The sequence below is a fragment of the Rana temporaria genome, chromosome 4 (assembly GCF_905171775.1).
Source record: "Rana temporaria chromosome 4, aRanTem1.1, whole genome shotgun sequence".
Classification (NCBI taxonomy): Eukaryota; Metazoa; Chordata; class Amphibia; order Anura; family Ranidae; genus Rana; species Rana temporaria.
In genome coordinates this window covers 132,092,584-132,118,694 of record NC_053492.1, presented here as the reverse complement: position 1 = coordinate 132,118,694, position 26,111 = coordinate 132,092,584, and the positions used below count along the sequence as shown (strand labels likewise).

Below are 26,111 nucleotides of genomic sequence, written 5' to 3'. Positions count from 1 at the left end.
CACAAAGGGAAATGATAGCCTCCTCCCTTTCAAAGAAGAGGAAAACTCCATCTTAGACAGTTGCCAGAGGATTGGATGATTTATCCTTACCTTTTGCCCATGGTAACAATGATAACATTATGGATTTCTCCTCCTCTTTCTCATTGACAGTGCTAACCAAGACATATAGAAGGGGGAATTACTCCAGCATGGACTTGACATCTTGTACCACCTGACAATTGTATCCAAAATGAACAAAAACATTTTCCTTTTACATACACTTTACACAGTTTAGGTAGGCTGGAGTAAAAAGGGGTTAGATTTTGATATACTGTAGGCCAAACATTTTATCTTTGGAAAAGCCAAGACCCTGTCCCTGCCAGTTTTGCTGACAGCTTAGTCTGCATGTAAATGTGTAGTAAAATACCAATAATGCATTAGAAAAAAGAACCATGTTAATATTGCATATAAAATACAATAGTTTTGCAAAAGTGGTCCTTAAAGCAGAGGTCCGACGTAAAAAAATAAATAAATAAAAGCCAGCAGCTACAAACACTGTAGCTGACGACTTTTAATGAGAACGCACACCTGTCCTGGTTGCCCACGATGTCGGCTCCCTGAGGCCGATCCATCCCTTGGACCGCGTCCCGGCGCCGCCATTCTCACTAAGGGAAACACTGCTGCTTCACTGCCCATTTCCTACTGCGCATGCGTGAGTCGCAAGGTGCTTTATGAATGGGTGGCTGACTTCTGGTAAACACACTGTTCCCAGAAGTCAGCGCACCCCATTCCCCAGAAGACAACGCAAGAAGGACGAGACCGAGGAGCACCGTGGACAAGGAAGGGGCAGATTAGGAAGATCCATTTCTGCCATTTCTGGTAAGTATAATTTTTTTTGCGCCTTTTTTTTTAAGGGTGGACCTCCACTTTAAACATGGACATGTCTGAATGACAACATACACTAAATTGTCAAAAGTATTGGGACACCCTGCCTTTACACGCACATGCACTTTAATGGCATCCCGGTCTTAGTCCCTAGTGCTCAATATTGAGTTGGCCCACCCTTTGCAGCTATAACAGCTTCAACTCTTCTGGGAAGGTTGTCCACAAGGTTTAGGAGTGTGTCTATGAGAATGTTTGTCCATTTTTCCAGAAGCGCATTTGTGAGGTCAGGCATTGATGTTGGACAAGAAGGCCTGACTCGCAGTTTCTGCTCTAATTCATCCCAAAGGTGTACTATTGGGTTGAGGTCAGTACTCTGTGCAGCCCAGTCAAGTTCCTGCACCCCAAACTCACTCATCCATGTCTTTATGGACCTTGCTTTGACAATATAGTGTATGTCAGCATTTGTTCAAGTATAAAACAAAATGTCACCCAATAGTGTCATTGTATTCCTTTCTTGAAAACTACAGTAGGATAATGAACTTTCTCATCAGCACTTAGCTTGGAGGGTAATATGTGGGAGAATTACTGACTTTAAAAAAATATGCAGATCCAAAAACTCAGAAGTCCTTACTTAAATACTTGGTATGGGTCAGTGATTCTAAATATGTAAGTAAGGGGATCATTACTAAAATAGCACTATCAGCATTATCAGAAGGAGTCAGCAGTAGAAGCTTTCATGTTTACCTATTGACAGATTTACTTTAAAGTGTAAAAACAAACAAAAAAACAAACTTTAAAGCACACCTGTCTGCAGTTTTGCTTTAACCATAGAGACAAATAAGGCAGCTGTCCTGAATCCAGAGGTCCAGATTTCCTAAACCTGTGTTTAGCCCTGGGCTGGCTACCTGGGGTTGCCAGGTTTATAAGGCCGGGATAAATAATGTATTTGATATATTGGTTGTACAGAGTTCAGGTTTAGTATCTACCCCGCCCCAGTCACAGGATTCTGAGAGTAGCTGTTGGAGCTCTTCCATGTAAGTGCAGCAGGTGCTGCATGAAATTGTGTATGCCAAAAACAAAGGTCTGTTAAAGTGAGTAATTTGTGGATATGCTAGACCACCAATGTATGAAATCAATCAAAGCTTTTCCAAACTTTTTGGCAATATGGCATGGAATAGCAGAGAGCGAGAGAGAGAGAGATAGAGATAAACCTATGTGGAAATACAAGTGTCAGCACTTTTGGAAATCATACTGTAGTTCCATGAAACCAGCAACTCTCTTCCTCTCTGTCTTTATATGTGATATGCACTGCAATTTTGCTCTATATCATAGAGCCATTACTTCATCCCTTGATCACATTTTTAGAATAAATCCTTTTTTATGTTGCCTTTTATTTAAGAATTCTCTTGCATCGCATGTTAATATCCTGTTTCCTAACATCAATCAGTGTAAAAAGATTAGCTTTTATTTCAGTACTCAAGACATCCTTATTACTAGATATATGATTGAGATCTTTGAATTTCCTTAATTTTAACGTTTGTGCTATCCGAGTGGAAGTAGCAGACAGTTATAGATCAAAAGTGTGCCAGAGATTGCTCTTTGTGATGTGTTACATTGTACGTTATTAAGTCTGTGCAATTTATCTGACTAGAACACTGTCTAGGTGGTGAATGAATCCATTATTATAACTAAAATTGGCTGCCGAGTTCTTATTCCACGTACACACAACCATTTTTAATGTTCTAGAAAAAACAAAGTTTTTTTCGTCGTGATTCTTGTCGAGCTTGCCTTATTATTATTATACAGGATTTCTATAGCGCCAACAGTTTGCGCAGCGCTTTCTACCTTGCACACGATCATGAAAAAAAATGTTCGAGCAAAGCGCAGTGACGTACAACATGTACGACGGCACTATAAAGGGGAAGTTTCATTTAGATGGCGCCACCCTTTGTGCTGCTTTTGCTGATTTCGTGTTAGTAAGAGTTTGGTGAGAGACAACTTGCACTTTCCAGTCTTTGTGCATTTCAGTCTGTTACAGTGTGACGATTGTGCTATCTCCATTACAATCGATAGTTTTACCAGAACGAGCGCTCCCGTCTCATAACATGCTTCTGAGTATGCACGTTTTTTTCACGTCGTTAAAGCCTACACACGACAAAAAATTAGAGCATGTTCTAAATTTTTAATGCCCATTTTTCACGTCATAAAAAATGCTCTGGAGCCTATACACGATCGTTTTTAATGGCCATTTAAAAAAATGTCGTGTGTACACGGCATTAGAGTTATAAGATGTTATTATAGAGTTGATCATTGCAATGTATAAAATAATAGATGTTACAATTAATGGACACTTATATTTAAAATTATGCTAAACATATTTATCAAATGAATTAACCTGGCAATTATTAATAATTTTATGGAAATTATATTATTATCTTTTTTTTTTAATAAGTTTGTATTGTATAGAAATTGTGAATTACATAGAAATACAGAATTATCAGACATATAATTACAATATAATTGTTAGGAAAACAAATAGCAATAATATTTTATATATATATATATATATATATATATATATATATATATATATATATATATATATATATATATATATATATATAATTTATGTGGAGAAAAACGTTGAACAATAACTGCAAAACAGTACATATTTATAGATTACTACCAATTTTTGTAGGCCCGCTGTGTTTCGAACTTGTTGCATCTCGAAGGGTTGTGGTCTCTGGACCACTAGCGAACCCTATGGAGTATGGTGATTTAAATGGGCCCAGGTATGGCTATTGTGCGTAAGCAGGGATGTAGGGGGAATTTTAACTTGAGGAGTGCGGGGTATCCCGTAAGGGATCATGGGGGGTGAAAAAATGTGGGGAGAGGGGTTGTAGAGAGGGGTAGGAAATTATTTTAGTATGTATTAATAATCTCTTCAAATAGTTTATCCCAATCAGTGTATAATGTTCCAGTGGTGCTTTAATATAATACATATAGGTAGATGGCGCATAACCAGAAGAGCACAGTCAATAATTGAAAAGTAAACGTATCATAAGGTCCATGTCAATAACTTAAAAAATTAATAAATCAATAGTCCAATATAAGTCCAATAGCACTTTAGCGGCAGCAAAATCCTGAAGCAGAAGCGGACTCTGAAAGATATGTATAAACAAAAAGAGAAATGCGCCAAACTAAGTGCAGTAAGTGGGTATTTAATTCAAATAATTTGTACACAATAAGAATGGCTACTCACAAAACCAGTGATAACACAGGCATGTTAAGGAAAAACGGCTGGTCCGGTGTCACAACATGTCATCAACAGTTACAACAGGCTGGTCTCATATCCTGGTCCCCTGGGCGATGGAAATGGAGGTCCAAGGTGTTCAGGAGCCTTTGGGGAACCCCAGAGAGTACAGGAGCCGTGGATGCTGTTTCAAAAGCGGCGTGCGTTCCAGCGTGGATCCGATCTGATGAACCAGCGGAGGCTGAGAAACGCGTCATCCCATTGGCTGCCCGGAGTCCCTACGTCACTTCCGGTCGTACGGCGATACGTTGTGTTCCACGCTGGAACGCACGCCGCTTTTGAAACAGCATCCACGGCTCCTGTACTCTCTGGGGTTCCCCAAAGGCTCCTGAACACATTGGACCTCCATTTCCATCGCCCAGGGGACCAGCATATGAGACCAGCCTGTTGTAACTGTTGATGACATGTTGTGACACCGGACCAGCCGTTTTTCCTTAACATGCCTGTGTTATTACTGGTTTTGTGAGTAGCCATTCTTATTGATATTGGTGGGTGTAATGGCGCTAAAAACACTAGAAAAAAATTAAAAACAATAAATGATCCTCATCACTCGACCCATAAAATAATGGAGAAAGTTTCTTGGTAAATGCTCCAATGAATGTGAAATAAATGTGTCCCACTCTTGGCGAATCCTGGAATACCATCCAGCATCAACAAAAAATGTGGAGGATATTAATAGTGGCAAATAATAACAAATGATAGGTGAACAAACTGTGCCATGCCAATGCACAATGTTGCATCAATACAATCAAATGTGAAATATTTGGGTAACCAAATAAACATCAATATTAATGAAAAAACGGAAATCCAGTATATAAAAACACCAAAAAACAAAGGTCAAATAAAGTGCAGCGTGCAATAATTATAGTGTAACAAATTCCAAAGTGATCCGAAGTAGTTTAAAACAACATGCAAAAATTAAGCATGAAAATAAATCTAATTGTGAAAAAATGTCCAGTGAAATGAATAATGTTACATTAATAACAATGTCTCTAAAATTCACCAATAGAGGTTAAAAATAAAAGCACAGTGATAATGGTAAAGTGTCACAGTGCATATAAGGTGAAGAAAAAAACAATCATAAAAAATGTTCAGTGAAAAAGATAAGTGCTCCAAATCGCAAATCTTTAAAATCCACAGCGTTCAGTGATCAATCCTGGATGTGCATGCAAGCTTAGAACTTCCACCATCAGGATTCCCAGAAGTGTCCAACAAACTAGGTGTTCCAGCCCCTTACCTCAGAGCGGCTTGTATTTAAGCCTATATAGATGTCTCACAGGCAGTCAGCTGTTCATCCAGCTCCACAATCCCACGACCCAGTCACGGATGGTTGCAGTCTCTCAGAGGGAACATAAAGCAAGGGGAGCCTCCATGGTGTAGTAACATCAATGCATTTTATTGAAAAACAAATAGACACTCACATTTCTAGTAGTACAAAGTCGGCGTGTGTAAATCTTTGTGTCTCCCGCTCTGCGGCCGCGAGCGGGTGACGTCACCAGCAGCTCCTCCACGTCCTCACGCGTATCGCAACTGATTCACGTTGCTTACTCATAGGATCCTTGCGATACGCGTGAGGACGTGGAGGAGCTGCTGGTGACGTCACCCGCTCGCGGCCGCAGAGCGGGAGACACAAAGATTTACACACGCCGACTTTGTACTACTAGAAATGTGAGTGTCTATTTGTTTTTCAATAAAATGCATTGATGTTACTACACCATGGAGGCTCCCCTTGCTTTATGTTCCCTCTGAGAGACTGCAACCATCCGTGACTGGGTCGTGGGATTGTGGAGCTGGATGAACAGCTGACTGCCTGTGAGACATCTATATAGGCTTAAATACAAGCCGCTCTGAGGTAAGGGGCTGGAACACCTAGTTTGTTGGACACTTCTGGGAATCCTGATGGTGGAAGTTCTAAGCTTGCATGCACATCCAGGATTGATCACTGAACGCTGTGGATTTTAAAGATTTGCGATTTGGAGCACTTATCTTTTTCACTGAACATTTTTTATGATTGTTTTTTTCTTCACCTTATATGCACTGTGACACTTTACCATTATCACTGTGCTTTTATTTTTAACCTCTATTGGTGAATTTTAGAGACATTGTTATTAATGTAACATTATTCATTTCACTGGACATTTTTTCACAATTAGATTTATTTTCATGCTTAATTTTTGCATGTTGTTTTAAACTACTTCGGATCACTTTGGAATTTGTTACACTATAATTATTGCACGCTGCACTTTATTTGACCTTTGTTTTTTGGTGTTTTTATATACTGGATTTCCGTTTTTTCATTAATATTGATGTTTATTTGGTTACCCAAATATTTCACATTTGATTGTATTGATGCAACATTGTGCATTGGCATGGCACAGTTTGTTCACCTATCATTTGTTATTATTTGCCACTATTAATATCCTCCACATTTTTTGTTGATGCTGGATGGTATTCCAGGATTCGCCAAGAGTGGGACACATTTATTTCACATTCATTGGAGCATTTACCAAGAAACTTTCTCCATTATTTTATGGGTCGAGTGATGAGGATCATTTATTGTTTTTAATTTTTTTCTAGTGTTTTTAGCGCCATTACACCCACCAATATTCATATCTGTCTTGAGTGTGAGAACACTTTTCGTCGTGGCTGCTATTTTATTTTATTTATTTTAATTTTATTTTAGTTCCCTTTGAGTTCAGAATTATTCTTTATTAGGTGGATTTGCGCATTGGTTCCCCCTCTCATTATATTAGCCATTCTTATTGTGTACAAATTATTTGAATTAAATACCCACTTACTGCACTTAGTTTGGCGCATTTCTCTTTTTGTTTATACAGTGGTGCTTTAATGTGTATCAAAACCAAAAATATAACACGTGTTATGGGTATTTTACAGAAATTCTACCCAAAATGCAAAATTAAATGTATCAGTTTGCAGCCACATTGGTTTGCATCTTACTGTGTATGCCCAGGGGACTCAAGGTTTCTGTGCTCAGCAATTAAGTTCCCACCTACATCCATCTGCTTTGGCCACCATGAACAGAACCTCACAGCTAAGTCTTAATTTGTTTTACATTATGGTGCAGGTAGAACCTAAAAGAAAGCAGTGGGTGGTTCTAATAATTGGCACCTAAATGTCTGTTTTGCATGAAAATAAAATGTTAAAACTGAAAAAAACTAAGTGCAAGTAGTACTATGTGGCATTAGTGTTACTTGTAAATAGCAGCAGATCCCTATCTGTGTGCAATCGAACATATTCGCCAGCACACCAAGGATCATCCAATTACGTCCAAAAAAGTTTTATTACAAAAAAATCACATAACAAAAGTGCAACGTTTCGGGGGCCCCCTTCGTCAGGCATATGATGCCTCTCCAATTTATCACTGGTGGGTGAAAAGAGGTTATTCTTCTGGTGTGGGAGCCACTGTAAGACAATGACCTATGGCTATTTATGGGAGGGCACTAGCTCACACATCAAGTAGTACCATCATGAAAGCACCTAAACAAGTAGTACACATAGCATGTGGTCCCTGCATGCTAGTGGCCAACACATTTGTTTCCATTTTTAAATAATACAGTGTGATATGCTGAAAGCTATTTCAAGTTGAATATACTGTATATGACAGAAATTAATGCAGCTCTTTATTCATTGAAGTAGTGCTAAAGGTTTAAAACTTTTTTTTTTCGGGTAACCCCAAGCCAGACTCGGGATCGCCTCCCAGTGTCCACAGGCAGGGAGTTACTTACCTTGTCCCTGGATCCTGCGATTCCTCCCCGCTGTGTGATCGAGCTATGTCCTCGCTCGATTCACACAGTGCACGTGTGCCACCAAGCTCTGTTCCCTGCGACGTTACGACGCACAGGGGCGGAGATCGGCACCAAATTCAAAAAAGTAAATACACACAATACGTACAGTATACTGTAATCTTATAGATTACAGTACTGTATGAAATAAATACACACCCCCTTTGTCCCCAGTGGCCTGTCCAGTGTCCTGCATGTATTTTTATATAATAAAAACTGTTCTTTCTGCCTGGAAACTGGAGATTGTCCACAGCAACCAAAAAGTGTCCCTTTACATCAAAAGTGGTTTTAGACCAGCTAGAAAACAGCGATAATAAATTAGAATCACTTGCAGAATTGAGTAATAGTGATTTGTGGGGAAATTCGTCATCAAACAATAAAAGTAATGACAACGACAATTCTGCAACTCAGCAAATGTCAGTGTTTTTGATTTGATTACATTATTGAATTATTATAAATACATTATTATTTGTTATAATTATTTATAGTTATTTATTATATTATAATTTATGATTTTGTTTTTCAAACTTTATCATAACCAAGATGTCTACTAGACTCTTGTTTGGACAGATTTAAGTGAGTTATTCCTAAGAATTACAGGCCTACAATACAAAACGCCAAATTTCCATGCAAAATAATTGTACCGCTTTCAGCACCTAAAATCTGAAATAATCATACTGCCAGGGAAGTTAATTCATTAAGGTTTAGACATGTGCATGACAAAAAATTTGTTTTGTTTAGTTTTGTTTAGATTTGTTAATCTAGTTATTTTGTTTCATTCAATTCGATTGATTTGTTCAATTCTTATTCGAGATTCATATTCGGGATTCGTATTCGGATTTCGTTTTATATCTTCTTTCGAATTTTCTTCGAATTTATAGATTTTTTTCGATTCACAGTGTTTGAATCAATACATTTCTGAAACGGTCAAATAAAAATGTTATATATTTTTTTTTTATTTGAATGCGGCAAAGTGAACAAACAAAAGAAAAAACTTCATCAAATGATTACAATGACTCTTTAACTCACCCTTGGCTTAACAAAAACTGTATCATTTTGAAATGGTACTAATAACACATTTTTGGATTGATTTACTAAAGGCAAATAGACTGTGCACTTTGCAAAGTGCAGTTGCACGCTGTAAGTGCAGTTGCTCCAGAGCTTAGTAAATGAGCATAAACTCTGCTAACTTCCATCATCCAATCAGGTGCAAGCAAAAATACAGATTTTTTTATTTTCTTTGCATGTGATTGGGTATTCTTTGAAAAGTAAAGCTTTACGTGATTTACTAAGCTCTGGAGCAACTGCACTTGCAGAGGGCAACTTTGCTTTGCAGAGTGCACAGTCTACTTGCCTTTAGTAAATGAACTAACAGTCTCTGATTTCAGAAATATGTTTACAGTTCGAATTTTAAATGGAATTCGATGTAAAATTCTATTAGAATATATAATTGAATTTCGGAAATTCAAACTAATTTCATTTAGTTATTCTGAGCTTTCGGTAAGCTTTATTTATACTAAAATTCAGGTATTCAGATATATCCGAAACTCTGAATAATGAAAAATTTGTCTGAATATTAATTCGGAATGAAGTGAACTGCAGATGTCTATTAAGGTTAAAAAATTCCTGGTACATGTGCTACCCCTTTCTGTCCCCAAACACTTACCTGCTGTCCTTTTTTACTGCTGCCGGCTCCAGGATCGATCAGTATCATTCCCCAGACTTCATTTTTCTATAGAAGACATTAAGCACAGCTGGGTGATAGGCTCCTGCTGCTGTCAGTCAAATTGCTGAGAGGAGGGAGCAGGGACATGACTTACTTACTGGGTGCTGTGTGTCTCTGTACACCCACAGCTCGACTCAGGTCCCAAATGGGAGTGCACATGGATGGGTGTCTCCTTAACACCCGGATGGCAAAACGAAATGCCCACAAACACAGAGGAGGAGACAGCAAGCTTTTAAAAAAAAAAATTTAAAGGACAAGGACTATACATTAAAATAAAAACAAAAACAGAAAAACAAACAAAAAAAACAGGATTTGATAATAAGTACCTGGATTTGACTTGGCATTATCCTCTATCAATTTCTGAGTCTCTGGACAGCAGAGGTATGAAAGGAAGACGCAAAACAAGCAGCCAATGAGATATTCTGTAGTGATTGTGTGCTAACTAGACATGTGCATTTGTTTTCGTTAGAATGCATTTTCGTCTGAAAATCAGTTTTTTTCGTTATCGTTTTAACAAACGATAACGAAAGTGCAAGAGATGAAAACCGAAAGATCCAACATAAAAAATGCTTTATTTTCGTTTTCTTTGCGGTAAAAATTTGATATAGAGAGATTCGACATTATAGGGAAAAGATTCGACATCATAGAGAAAAGATTTGACATTATAGAGAAAAGATTCGACACTATAGAAATAATAGATATAATAGATTCGACATTACAGAGAATAGATTTCGATATATGAGAAAATAGATTCGACATTATAGAGAATAGATTCGACATTATTACTAGTCATACAACATTAGAATTCTTGTAGGCGGAATATTCGAACGGAAATGTACGATTCGACGTAAAGATTCGACGTTCCGTCAAATATTTTTTGACCATTAGACAGAACCAAACAAAGATTCGACGTTCCGGCGAATATTCTTTTGACCATTCGACAGAAACCAAGTATTATTGGATTTTCGGACGAAAGCTATTCCCCAACGAAAAACGAAATAAATCAAAACGATTTTCGGGAGTAACTAAATAAATTTATTTTCCAAACTAAAACGAACAAAAGAAACAAAATATTCCAGTCTGCACATGTCTAGTGCTAACAAGGAGTATGTGGATAGAAATTAGCTCCTCGATCAGCTACTTCTCCTTACTGACCAGTCACAGGCTAAAAAAAAAAAAAAGACATGTGAGAGTAATTTAACTTCAGCCAGGGCTGTGCTGTGTGAATCTCAGCACTAGATGGACAAAAAAAAACCTCTTATAAATATTATTTTTGTGTATTTAGCTGTTTGCCAGGAGTTCATCTATTAAACTCTGTACAGCATTACTTGTATGTGAAGTGTAGCTAACTCGGGAAAAAAGTAAATTTTGTTCAGACTAGTTTTTTCTTGCTAATCATGGTGCATATGATCTTTTTATCTTCAAGGCAACATCAGGAACACAGAGAAGCTGAGCTATGATAAGCAGCACCAGTATGAGATTAAAGTCACGGCATATGACTGCGGCCAGAAGCATGCAGCGGAAGAGGTCATTGTGAAGGTGGATGTAAAGCCAGTGTGCAAGCCTGGGTGGCAAGGTAAGGTGCCTTTCTGGTCCCTTGTCTCAAGCTGTGTACAGACATTTCAGTTTTGTAGAGGCATTCAGCACTGTTTTCCTGAGCCTGAATATCCACTTGTGATTGCTCTTTTCTGAAGCCCCAGGCTCCACTGTTCTCAAAGGCAGATAAGTGCTGATGTTGGTCTATGACCTTAGAGCTTGTTCTGGCTCATGCTGCTCTCTCTCAGTGGGAAATCCCTCTTGTAATGTTGTTGTGCTTCTAACACAAGAAGTAACTCATCCTGATGATGTAAAGGAAAACATCAGGATTTGAAGCACCGTTCCCAATAAAAGAAAAAGTGTAAAAGTAAATTTTAGCAGTGAGTGTTTCTTTTCAATTGATTTTTGATCAAGAGCATACAGAGCAGGTTATTAATTCAAAATCTACATTCTGGTCATCATGTATAAGGTTACAGCATATTTATAGACTAGAGGCAATAACAACATTGAACAGACATAGGGGTTGATTTACTAAAGGCAAATAGACTGTGCACTTTGCAAGGGTGGTTGCTCCAGAGCGTAGTGACCAAGCTGTACTTTGCAAAGAAAACCCAATCATATGCAAGGAAACACAAATATGCATTTTGTTTGCACATGATTGGATGATGGAAGTCAGCGCAGCTTCTGTTCATTTACTAAGTTGTGTAGCAATTGCACTTGCAGAGTGCACTGTCTATTTGCCTTTAGTAAATCAACCTCATAGAGCAAAACAATACAATTGCATTCAGCAATCATTCAGTATAATATATTTTCCAACTTTCAGAGATGGAACACCTATGCCCAATAAGTAAGGAGGCAAAAGGCACACCCCATTACATGGAGAATTAGGACAGAAAAAAAAAAAAACGATTAGTTAAACCCACAGGTGTTTTTTGGCCACTACTTTTTTTGTTATACTGCTTTTGAAAATTACACATGCAAGAGTTTATAAACAATTTTTGTCAGATAAATCGTGCATTTTTATGCAAACATATATATTAGACCAAAGCCAAGGACAAATGAGGAAGAAGAAGGGACAGATGGACTTTGTTCCAAAAGAGGGACAGTTCCTCTAAATCAGGGACAGTTGGAAGCTATGATATATGACCAGATACTGTATTTATTGGTGTATAACACCCACTTTTTTACCCTGAAAATAGAGGGTAAACCGTGCCTGCGTGTTATACGCAGGGGGCTGTGGAAAGTTTGTTCCCTGAAACTTCCCTCTTAAAGTTAGGGTGCGTGTTACACGCCTGTGCGTGTTACACGCCTGTGCGTGTTATATGCCGATAAATGCGGTAATTAAGTTAAATGGTGGCCTGATAGTGGGGGAATGACATGGGGGGAAAAGAAAGGGGTTTTAAGGATATGAGCGCTTGTGGGTGGGGAGTGGAAAATGAAAGCGAAAATGAAGGGGTAGGGTAAAAGATAAGGGTAGGGAAGGGTAGGAAACAGAATGGGAAGAAGATGAGGGAGTGGCATCCATTCATTTATGATGTTTGCGGTTGAGTAATCTTTGAAGGTTCTAGAGTCAAAGGGCCTCAATTTGTGTAGTAGTGAATCTTTTATTAAAAAAAAAAAACACTAGAATTTTGCAAGAGTGTGTTTTTGTAATATATTAATTCAAATGATTAATCATGACATATCCAGAACTACACTTAGAGGCATATTTATATAGAAGTGAATCTAACATTTACTAAATATTCTCTGCAGGTGAATCAAGTACTGTACTGTTATTTAAAACCACTTAACGACAGCCCACTGTATATATACGTCCTATTTTTAAAGCTGAATATCTCGGTAACGGCAGCAGCTGCTGCCAGAACTGGGATATCCACTTTACAGTGGGCTGCCGTGTAAACGATAACGGCGGTCTCCGTGGCGGATTCGCCGCGAGATCGCCGTTATCGGTGGCGGGAGAGGGCCCCCCCCCTTTCGCTTTTCCGCGCCCTCCGCCGCTTACCGGAGCCGTCGGTAGCGGCGGAGGAGATCGGATGTTGCCGTCTGGAGAGTGAGGACTGTAGTGAGGGCAAGATGGCCCCCACCCGTCCTCATAGCTCTGCTGGGCGGAAGTGACGTCAAAACGTCAGTCCCGCCCAGCCTCTTAAAGAGACAATTTTTTTGTTGTCATTTTTTTAAATGACAAATTTTCCTTTTTTTTTTTTTTCTTGCATTGAAGCCTAAATATGAGATCTGAGGTCTTTTTGACCCCAGATCTCATATTTAAGAGGACCTGTCATGCTTTTTTCTATTACAAGGGATGTTTACATTCCTTGTAATAGGAATAAAAGTGATATTTTTTTTTTTTTATTTCAGTGTAAAAAATAATAAAATTAATAAAAATAAATAAGAAAACAAAAAAAATTTTTTTTTAAAGCGCCCCGTCCCGACGAGCTCACGCGCAGAAGCGAACGCATACGCGAGTAGCGCCGCCATATGAAAACGGTATTCAAACCACACAAGTGAGGTATCGCCGCGATCGTTAGAGCGAGAGCAATAATTATAGCCCTAGAGCTACTCTGTAGCTCAAAAAATGCAACCTATAGAATTTTTTAAACCTTGCCTATCAAGATTTTTAAGGGTAAAAGTTTGACGCCATGCCACGAGCGGGCGCAATTTTAAAGCGTGACATGTTGGGTATCATTTTACTCGGCGTAACATTATCTTTCACAATATATAAAAACTTTGGGCCAAATTTATTGTTGTCTTATTTTTTAATTCAAAAAAGTTAATTTTTTCCAAAAAAAGTGCGCTTGTAAGACCGCTGCGAAAATACGGTGTGACAAAAAGTATTGCGATGACCGCCATTTTATTCTCTAGCGTGTTAGAAAAAAATATATATAATTTTTGGGGGTTTTAAGTAATTTTCTAGCAAAAAAATATGTTTTAGTCTTGTAAATCCCGAATCTGTAAAACAGGCTCGGGGCTTAAGTGGTTAAAACACATTGCCTATGGAGTTTCACATCCAGTGAAAGTATAGTTGAAGTCACATTCACTACTTTATAAATAATCCCCTTGTAGCCCAATGTCACTAAAACGTATATACCCAGATAAATCAGATATATGCTGGCGATGTCACACATCTAAAGGCTCATTGCTGCACATTTGGTGGGAATGCCCCAAAAATTTTGGGAAAAAATTATGCAATTATATACTTTAGTTACTGGGGATCCAATATCAAATACGCCACAAATTACTTTGCTTTCAATTTTACCAGGACCCTATAAAAATATCAAAAGGGGTCTCTTGGGTTGGCAGCAGCGATACTGGTTATACCACGACATTGGCGCTGAACACAAATCCCATCAATTAAGGAGTGGGTCAGTGAGATGGATCACATAGAGAAGATGGAATCAATCTTATCACATGAACTAGATACACATGAGGAGCACCTCCGGATTTGGGTCTCCTGGAGGACATACAGAGAAACAATAAGAAATTAGAAAGTCCTTAACCACTTAAGCACCGGACCAATATGCTGCTAAATGCCCAAAGGCGTTTTTACAATTCGGCACTGCGTCGCTTCAACAGACAATTGCCTGCTCGTGCGACGTGGCTCCCAAACAAAATTGGCGTCCTTTTTTCCCCACAAATAGAGCTTTCTTTTAGTGGTATTTGATCACCTCTGCGGTTTTTATTTTTTGCGCTATAAACAAAAATAGAGCGACAATTTTGAAAAAAATTCAATATTTTTTACTTTTTGCTGTAATAAATATCCCCCAAAAACATATATAATTTTTTTTCCTCAGTTTAGGCCGATACGTATTCTTCTACCTATTTTTGGTAAAAAAAATCGCAATAAGCGTTTATCGATTGGTTTGCGCAAAATTTATAGCGTTTACAAAATAGGGGATATTTTTATTGCATTTTTATTAATTATTATTTTTTTACTACTAATGGCGGCAATAAGCGATATTTTTCATGACTGCGACATTATGGCGGACACTTCGGACAATTTTGACACATTTTTGGGACCATTGTCATTTTCACAGCAAAAAATGCATTTAAATTGCATTCTTTATTGTGAAAATGACAGTTGCAGTTTTGGAGTTAACCACAGGGGGCGCTGAACGTGTTAGGCTTCACCTAGTGTGTGTTTACAACAGTAGGGGGGTTTGGCTGTAGGTCTGACGTCATCGATTGTGTCTCCCCTATAAAGGGGATGACACGATCGATGCGCCGCCACAGTGAAGCACGGGGAAGCCGTGTTTACATACGGCTCTCCCCGTTCTTCAGCTCCGGGAAGCGATCGCGACGGAGCGGCTATAAACAAATAGCCGCGCCGTCGTTCCGGATCGCTCCCCGAGGGAATCCGCCCGCCGCACGCAGCGGGGGGGGGGTCCCGATCGGACCCCCCACCCGCGTCTAGGCAGGGACGTATATACAGTGAGGAAAATAAGTATTTGAACACCCTGCTATTTTGCAAGTTCTCCCACTTGGAAATCATGGAGGGGTCTGAAATTGTCATCGTAGGTGCATGTCCACTGTGAGAGACATAATCAAAAAAAAAAATTCTAGAAATCACAATTTATGATTTTTTAACTATTTATTTGTATGATACAGCTGCAAATAAGTATTTGAACACCTGAGAAAATCAATGTTAATATTTGGTACAGTAGCCTTTGTTTGCAATTACAGAGGTCAAACGTTTCTTGTAGTTTTTCACCAGGTTTGCACACACTGGAGGAGGGATTTTGGCCCACTCCTCCACACAGATGTTCTCTAGATCAGTCAGGTTTCTGGGCTGTCGCTGACAAACACAGAGTTTGAGCTCCCTCCAAAGATTCTCTATTGGGTTTAGTTTTGGAGACTGGCTAGGCCATGCCAGAACCTTGATATGCTTCTTACAGAGCCACTCCTTGGTTATCCTGGCTGTGTGCTTCGGGTCATTGTCATGTTGGAAGACCCAGCCTCGACCCATCTTCAAAGCTCTAACTGAGGGAAGGAGGTTGTTGCCCAAAATCTCGCAATACATGGCCCCGGTCATCCTCTCCTTAATACAGTGCAGTCGCCCTGTCCCATGTGCAGAAAAACACCCCCAAAGCATGATGCTACCACCCCCATGCTTCACAGTAGGGATGGTGTTCTTGGGATGGTACTCATCATTCTTCTTCCTCCAAACACGGTTAGTGGAATTATGACCAAAAAGTTCTATTTTGGTCTCATCTGACCACATGACTTTCTCCCATGACTCCTCTGGATCATCCAAATGGTCATTGGCAAACTTAAGACGGGCCTTGACATGTGCTGGTTTAAGCAGGGGAACCTTCCGTGCCATGCATGATTTCAAACCATGACGTCTTAGTGTATTACCAACAGTAACCTTGGAAACGGTGGTCCCAGCTCTTTTCAGGTCATTGACCAGCTCCTCCCGTGTAGTCCTGGGCTGATTTCTCACCTTTCTTAGGATCATTGAGACCCCACGAGGTGAGATTTTGCATGGAGCCCCAGTCCGAGGGAGATTGACAGTCATGTTTAGCTTCTTCCATTTTCTAATGATTGCTCCAACAGTGGACCTTTTTTAACCAAGCTGCTAGGCAATTTCCCCGTAGCCCTTTCCAGCCTTGTGGAGGTGTACAATTTTGTCTCTAGTGTCTTTGGACAGCTCTTTGGTCTTGGCCATGTTAGTAGTTGGATTCTTACTGATTGTATGGGGTGGACAGGTGTCTTTATGCAGCTAATGACCTCAAACAGGTGCATCTAATTTAGGATAATAAATGGAGTGGAGGTGGACATTTTAAAGGCAGACTAACAGGTCTTTGAGGGTCAGAATTCTAGCTAATAGACAGGTGTTCAAATACTTATTTGCAGCTGTATCATACAAATAAATAGTTAAAAAATCATAAATTGTGATTTCTGGAAAAAAAAATTTTGATTATGTCTCTCACAGTGGACATGCACCTACGATGACAATTTCAGACCCCTCCATGATTTCCAAGTGGGAGAACTTGCAAAATAGCAGGGTGTTCAAATACTTATTTTCCTCACTGTATACGTCCTTCTGCCTGTCCGTGCCATTTTGCGGACGTAAATAGTCGTGTGACGGGCGTTAAGGGGTTAAGGAAATAAAACAAAAATTAGATGCGAATGGGGGGCTTTCGCTGTCACCCATTAACCCCCCCTTTTTTTTTTCTTTTTTTTTTTTTCCCCGTATTGTCCTGTCCTGTTTTGTTTTGTTTCTTACTGTTGTTTTATTTGGTTTTGTCATGTTTTGTTTTGTTTTTGCCCTGTAGAGATCCTGTTTTTTATCTATATTGTACAGTTGTTTTTGAATTATATATGGAAATTATATCCAAAATTGACTAGATGAGACGATTGTATTACTTATATATACAGTGTTATATTTAATAAGATTAGAGTGAACTAAATAATCCCCTAAAAGGACAACTCCAGTAAAACTTTTTTTATGCGAATAAAGTGGATAAAAATGATAACTTCAGTTGGATTTTTATTACTGTCTACTTGTCCCCGTGACCATGCAGGGAGTACAAAATATGTTTTACAGCAGGATCACAGATAGGTACAAAAAAAAAAAACTGGCCATAGGTTGTAACCTTTCAATACTCTGCTAAAGAAAAAAGGGATTTATTGCTGTGTTCCCTTTGAAACAACCCTGACCAGATCCTCTCTTGGTGAGTAAGCAAAAGGAAAGCTTTCCAATTGAAAAAGTGATAGCAATAAAACATGTCGATGGCTCTGAACCTATACTATTATATCCAAACACACAGTCACAAAAAAGAAAAAAAAAAATTTTTTGGAATGGAGTTTCAGTTTAAACCTCTTATGAGAGACATATAAATATTGTCATTGTTGACTTGTTTCTAAAAAGTCTAGTTGCCTTACTGTTATACTGGATTCAACATTTTTCAAAGCGTATATAAACTCAAAAAATAAAATACATATCAGCTTACCAATCCTTAGATGTGGTGGCTGCATTCAAATTATTTTTTCAGGCATTTTTCTTTTTTTTACCTGATGATCCTACGTATAACATACTTCCTGTCCCTCTGTGGTTGTGCTCACTCCTCCACTGTATCCATTAAGACAGCCATGGTTGTCAATCCAGCTGCCCTCCTAATTTTAGGACTACAAACATGTCTTCTTCTCTTTATCTACCCTACATGAGGAGGAAGGGAACTAGTAGTTTACAGAAAATGGCTTAGAAGGAAAATAAGGTTGTGTTTTCAGGTTTATTTAAAAAGTGACAAGGACAATGCTTTTCTGGCAAGATAACAGGGAATTTCTGTGCTTGCTGCAAATGTTTGCAAGTAGGTTCTTAAAGTAAAGTATTATTATGTTATAGTAAGTGTTTTGTTTCTAAGTTAATATATGTTGGTTGAATTTGTATATTACAATGTGGGTCAATTGCACTTATGTTGCCCGGTTTTCCCAGGCTTTTTGGGAAGTACCGCCCTATTCCAGGGCAAAGTGGGAATTGCCTCTAGGGCAAGGGTTTGGTTCTGCTCAATGCATAGGAAGGGAATAAGAACTGTTCCAGTATGTAATTGCTACTTCTTCTGAAAAAAAATCTTATGGGAACCCAGTTGGGGCTCCAGGGATATTCCAGTGTCACTGCCAATGGACTAATGAACCCTAAAATACCTTCTCACCTATTTAAGATATGACTACCTCATGGGGCACCAGGAAACTAACCTAATGAGCAACAATATTTTTTTTTTTAGTATGAAAGATATATATGAACAATTGCCTGCACATATGTTATACTTAAACAACTTTTAGTCAAGAACTTTGTTGTTACATAACTTTGCCTGATCTGAAGTCACTCGAGGACAGCCCTAAAGGGATGCATGCATGTTTGGCATATTACAGAACATGGTTAACACCAGGGGACAAGACAGGATGTCCAACATGAAGTGAAGCTATTCAGAGGAGTATATTGCCATTTCCAATGACTACAGTACTAGTGTCAAGTGCATAATCTGCCAGCTGGTCAGGAAGCTTATGATTTGTCATAGGTGATGGAAGGCCCTGGTAGTGAAAGAGCTTGTGCACTTAGGCTCCTTCTCTAGTGACTGGAGCCCCAAAACTTAGTCCAACTCACGGCACAGGACATCTTAGGGACCCAGCCTGAAAATCATGGAAGATGGCCCTGGAGGAAGAGTAAACATGGGCATAACAAAGTTGAGGGTCCTAGGATTCAAGTGAAATATACGAATCAATGTCACTGTGATGAGGTGAAAGATAAATGGGCTAGTGGAGCCTGGTGCAAGCTCCATAGGGCCGTCTAAGAAATGTTGCATAAAAGAGAGAGAAGTGTTTTGAAGTTTAATGAGGAATTGTTTTCTGTGTGGAGAAGTGTTGCTTTTAAGATGGAGGGCTGCCTTAATTGCCACACTTGCATTAAGCAATAGCCCCAGCCCTTCCAATGATGCACCAGCGAGCGATTTCTTACCGCCTCCATATGAGCTCCACCTTCAACTTCTTAAAAAATTAAAATGAATGCAGCCACCACATCCAAGGACCGATAAGCTACAATATATTAGCTTTTTGCTCTTGATTTTAGTTATCCTTTAACCCCTGTATATGGATGGATAAGTACCAAACCTGAACAATACTAAGACTCTGGCTTGGAAAGAGTAACAAATCAACAATGAAGAGTGTTGACATACTTACTCCAGATTAGTGAAGTCAGAGAACCAGCGTGACAACCTGGCAACTAGCATTTTCAGTAGGAAGTCAGTAATTGCAGTAATATTATTTCCCCTGCAACAGGTTTCATGTAAATTGTACCACAAATATTTTTTTGATTCTCTTAATTTTGTTAAGTCTCAGGATTTTTCACCTTAATGCATTCTACGCATTAAGGTGAATAACCTTCTGTGCTGCATCTGCCCCCAAAGCCCCCCTTTTTCTTACCTGAACCTGATCGTTTAAGCGATGAGCACAAGCACAGCAGCTCCAGCCACTGTCTCGGGTCCTCATTGGAGAGATTGAATGCTGTCAATCAAATCCAGCGACATGGGAGCTGGTGGCAGGCTGAGTCCTGCCCTCTTGGGTGCCCCCATGGAATGTGGATGGAACCCCCAAGCACCACCACTGTTGCATGTAAATCTAACTCCCTGATACATTTAATTTAAGCTTTAATTGTCATGATAAAAAAATAATGGATGTGAGGGCCTTTTGGTCTTGATTTTTTTTTTGGGGGGGGGGGCAGCATTTAATTCTTGGGCCCAAGCAGCACAGTGTCTTGGCTGTCAGCCTGTCTTCTGCCATGTAGCTGGAACTCTCTCATCACAGCTCCCTCCTGATTTATATGCACAGGCAAGGGCAAAGCCCAGCAGCAGCCCACCCAGTGAAAAGACCAGGAAATAAGTTAACGCTTTTCCTCCCTGACGGGCAGCAGCTAGCTAGCACTTTCCAAACTACTTACAACTAAGAGAATGTAGCTACATTCCTACATACAATGAGACCGCGGAGACTGGACATAGCCACCCTAAAACAGAAGGTCGGCTCACAGCAGCATAACAAAAATAATAATAATTTAAAGATTTAGAGTAGGCAGAGAGCAATGCAAGGTACTTGTTTGAGTTAAGAATACATACTTCAATAGAATATTTTTTTAAGCAGAATTTGGTGTCACTTTAACAAGGATATACTTAGGCTAAAGAATACATGGCAGATACAGCGAATGATTGGTTGATGATTAGTTTTTATGTGCATTAATAATTTGAAAATCCAAATAAATGTATTATTTTTCACTATTAGGTTCCTAATCCTAATGTTTTAAATAAGATCGAAAGGAATAAAAAATTAATTTGATATAAGTTGTCCTATAAAAAATTACCTTATGAACTAGCAGTCCAAAAAGTTAAACAAATGCAGTTACAATAGTTTAAACTGCATTTTTTGGACTTAACAAGATCCCCTAAAACTCTCACACCTATTTAGTATTTACTGTGCATATTACTGAAGGAAGTGACAGAGACCTATGGAATGACATTGGCATTACAAAGGACACCTTATCCTTCTTGTTCAGATGTCTGATGTCTGTATTTACAACAATGCTTCTTTGTAAGCGCTATTCCTATTCAATCCCTATCCCCTCTGTAAATTACATCCTCACAAGATAATATGTGCGTGGCGAATTTTCATTTTACGGCCAAAAGAATCAACTTAACTGGCTCATCAGTTTCAATTTGAGTTTTCCATATATCGGTGAGTCACGCAGGCTTAACAGGGGCCTGAGCCAAGATAACCAGCACCAGTACAAAAAACACATCATCTAGAAACAAGATGCTTAGGGAGGCAGAATGAGATTTACAATACTGAAAATGTGTTATTTGTTAAAAAGGATTCTCAGAGCAACTTTAGTGGTGCCTATGACAGTGCTGGAAAAACTTGCATCCGCTCTCTTTTTAGAAGGGGTATATGATGTTGTCCACATCCACACTGCCCTGACAGGTTGTCTTATACTTAAGGACCCCAGAACATTCTCCTCTGACCCCAAATCTCCCCATAATATCTACACATTCCTAAGCAATTATTTTCTCCCCCTGTTAATTCGATACATGGGCCTTATGGCTTGTAAATCAAAACAGTGCACGTTAAAGGGGTTGTGATTTTATCTGATGAGAGTCATTTTAAGGTCTAGATAGAATAAGGGGAATACAGAAGCCATGCCAAAAACAGATTGTTGCCTAATTTATCATTCAACACAGCAAATACTGCATTCCATCTAATTAAGCTCTAGAATCTCAAATGAAGAATGAATAGATTGCATGTAATGTGATCCTAAAGCAGCATATTGTGGGGTTCCTCCTTAACCCCAGAAGGACTGCTGAAGGAAACGTCCACTCAGAACATTGGTTCAGAATGCATTGTTGTGCAGTGTGGTACACATCAATCAGTGGTGCAAAACACACCACTTAAAGTGGGGGTTCACCCAAAAAAAAAAAAAATTGCATCTAGCAGATACAGCATATTAAGGACAATAGATTTCGGCAGTTTTTTTTTTTTTTGGTGCATACCTTTATATCCTGATGTTGTCCAGGGCTTCCGGGTTCCAATGACTGCTTGACTGGGCGTTCCTATCCTTCCGTGCAATGATTGATGTCTTGTGAAACAGGTGACCTGTCACACAACGCGCGTCACCAGACGTCGGGAAAGAGCCGAGCTGCGAGTCGGCACTATACGGCGCCTGCGCAGTCAGCTCTTCACGGCGGGCGCAGGCGCCGTATAGTGCCGACTCTTAGCTCGGGTATTTCCGGAAATCTGGTGACGTGCGTTGTGCGACAGGTCACCTGTTTTACAAGCCGTCAATCATCGAACAGAAGGATAGGAACGCCCAGTCCCGCAGTCATCGGAACCCTGAGGCTGGGATAGGAACGCCCAGTCCCGGAGACATCAGAACGCGGAAGCCCTGGACAAAATCAGGATATAAAGGTAAGTGCAGAGAAAAAAAAAACATGCCGAAATTAAATTACCTTACTATGCTGGCTCTAATGTAAAAAAACGTTTTTTGGGTGAACCTCCACTTTAACCCTAGAAGGGCCCTGAAGGAAACATCAAATTTAGGACATTGGCTCATAGTGCATTATTGTGTGCATTATTGTGTGGTGCAAAATACAGAAGGTCTCTTCTCTAGACCCCCCCCCCCCTCCTTGGTTGTCTCCCTACCATATCAAATTATTTTAAAGCGTCATTGGTTAGACATGGAACATACCAAAGATCATGCTTGATGCCTGACTGAACAAAGAGGTAGAGATAACATTTCCAGGCACTAGCTGTCCCACAAATTCACAACTGGTCTAGCAAAGCTGATTCTTTTTGCTGTTCCATCAGTCAAAGGCAGACCCTCAGCAGTCCTGAGTATAATGTGCACACCCCAGAGCAATGAAGAGCAGAGGACGACACTTTTTATGTTCCCCATCCAAACACAATTGAGAATTAAACTTTTGAAGTGCAGGGAAAGCCACATTGCAAGGATCAAATATTGTATTACTCAGATTTAAAGAACTCTAGGAATCATTTTACTTTATTATTGTGGGCCAGCTTAAAGTGATTTCTTTATTTGTCATAACTGTATGGTTGCTGTGGATGCTTCAGTCCACAGTAGTAGCATTTTCCATGAACAGTAAGCACTATGAAGAGTGCTGGGCACTCCCATTCCTCTACCCCTCAGGATTGTCCTTCTTTTTTGTCAAAATATGAGGTGGGTTCTGATTGGCTGAGATGGAAATGCGGGGTGGCCATACAGTTAAGACAGAAACCACTTTATCCAAGCAGGCCCAGAGTAAGTTTTTAAAGTGAAATGATTCCTGGAGTTCTTTAAGGCTTGGATATTATTTGCATCCATATAAATGGCATACATATCATGTAGCAAAACTTACAGTTAACGCATCATTAAAATTAAAATAACTGTTTATAATCAATAAGTTGATTTTTCATGATTATGGTAAACAAAAACAAAAAATTGCCCCTACACTTATGTGGTCAATGTGTGGCAGACATACTAAAAAAAAATATTCTTTAGAAAATGAATTGTAGTAAGACCATGCATGTTGATTCTCCATCAAGCCATGTTAGAAGCTTTTTAAACATTTTATTTGTTTTTCCCGCTGAGAATGAATCAATTTCCTTTTGCAGCAGGAAGCAAAATCACACAAGAACTTGGCATGTGTAACCAGTCATATTAAATGCCTCAATACGCAGCCACATATCCAGTCTTGGGATTTTAGCACTTTATTTGCAGGCCCTCTTTTCTTCAGACTTGTCTTTTTAGAGTTGAAAATATATTTATTAGTATTTTAACAATACAAACAGAAAAAGGAGAAATCAATATAAGATGTTACAATCTGCACAAAGTCACAAATATTGTCGGGGGAAGAGTCAGCCAAATGGCTATCGGCCACAGCGGAACTCTTACCACTAAACATAACAGTATGAGCCTCTACATAACCGTAACTGATAACAATAAGCATGTGCAAACAATAGGGGCTCTTCCGTGTGGCAAAACTGCAACTGTAATCTATGACAGTGAAATAATAAAATCAAAAGAAGGGAAAAGCAAAGCAGAAAAAATGATAAACAGAGCAAAAAGTAAAAAAAAATTTGAGTAAAAAACGAGGGAACAGGAGACAAGAATAGTGAAAGTCAAAGGTGACAACATGCTAGCTAAGGTATCAGAGGAAGAGTAGTGGAGCCAGATGAGCCATAGCTGCTTATAGTTATTGTAGGTAACGTTATCGAGAGCCAACATCTCCTCCATTCTCATAGTGTCATTCATAATGGAGACCCAATGTGATAGGGGAGGAATGGTGGTCGACTTCCAGTAGGAAGGTATAGGCTGCCTTGCTGAGGACATGAAAAAGCGGAGGAGACTCCGCTTCAGACTTGTCTTTTTAAATAAAAGATAAAACTGTCCATATAAACAGTTAAGCCCCATACACACTATCAGTTTTCCTGACGGTTTTCTCATCAGGTTTACCAAAACCATGTAGTGCAAGGGCCTGCCTGATTGCATACAAATTGAAACTCTTGAGGTTTGACCTCATATTAGATGGTTTTGGTAAACCTGAAGAGAAAACCGTCAGGAAAACTGATAGTGTGTACGGGGCTTAACAGTGAGATTTGCTTGCAGTATTAATGTATTTTTCCTCAAATACTATATATTTCAGAGGAGCATTAGACCTGCTCTTTGGAAATGACAGCATTTTTTTACAAAAAATAAGTACAATAGTTCTTTGCAGTTTTGTAATTAATAGCACAGTTTGAATATCACTTTTCTAGAGAAATATCAGTAGCCTAGAACAGAAAAGTGAGGCACAGGTAATGCCTTGTACACACGACCGGTTTTCACAACGAGAAAACTGCCATTTTTTATATTGGTCGTGAAAACCGGTCTTTTGTATACTCCCTAGCAGTTTTCTCGATGAAAAAACTGCCCACAAAAAAATTTAAACCAGCTCTATTTTTTCTCGTTGTGTTTGCCCTCGGTCTTTTTCTCGTCGCGAAAAACGGTTGTGTGCATGATTTTCCGAGGGGGAAAAAAACGTGCATGCTCAGAATCAAGTAAGCAGCCCAAAAGCAGCCCAAAGGGTGGCGCCATTTGAAAGGAACTTCCCCTTTATAGTCCTGTCGTATGTGTTGTACATCACCGCGCTTTCGTCGGACGTTTTAGCATGAACATGTGTATGCAAGTCATGCTGGAGAGGAATCACGTTGGGAAAAACATTGTGTTTACTTAGGGTTCATTAGGGTTTTACTGAATACCTACTTCTCATCATTACCATATCAAATATACCTAGACTTTATCCAGGATTGTCTGTAGAAGGTCAAACTCCAACTGTTTGGTATGACAATAGTTATTTCCCTATGTTGCCGCTCCAAGATCAGTGACAAAACAAACTTTCAACAAGTGCTAGAAGACCATATGGGCTTTTAGAATCTTGAGCTTCAGCTTGGTACCCACATTGCATTTTAACTAGACAGTATATACAGTAAAAAAGCATTTATCCTGGACTATACTGGTCTCTATTCAGTGACCATATATAACAGATGGCATACATTTAAAAAAGGATAATTTTATAAGATTACAGTATACAGTATATTATGTAGCAAGTAGCAACCCCCTAGGTAGGTGCTAGGTTAGTTAGGTAAGTAATAGTGTTGGTTTTTCACTGTAGGAAATGTGGCTGCATTTATTTGGTAGGCAATAGCAAATTACAGTGAAGCTGTAATCTGCTAGTTAGGTCTGTTCAGTGTGTTCAGCTACTGCCAGTCTGGTCTATAAATGAGAAGCTTCTGGATAGTAGGTGTGAAGCAATGCAGATGGCTGCACGAATATGGATACAGCCCCAGCCTATCCCAG

At 39.2% G+C, this 26,111-nt stretch overlaps 1 protein-coding gene across 1 annotated transcript in view; it reads left to right on the top strand.

The window, feature by feature from the left end:
* CLSTN2 (calsyntenin 2) overlaps positions 1-26,111 on the top strand; it is a 1,124,690-nt gene that overhangs the window by 805,852 nt on the left and 292,727 nt on the right. The window contains 1 exon segment of the mRNA XM_040349061.1: positions 11,133-11,282. Coding sequence (XP_040204995.1) covers positions 11,133-11,282 — 150 coding nt within the window.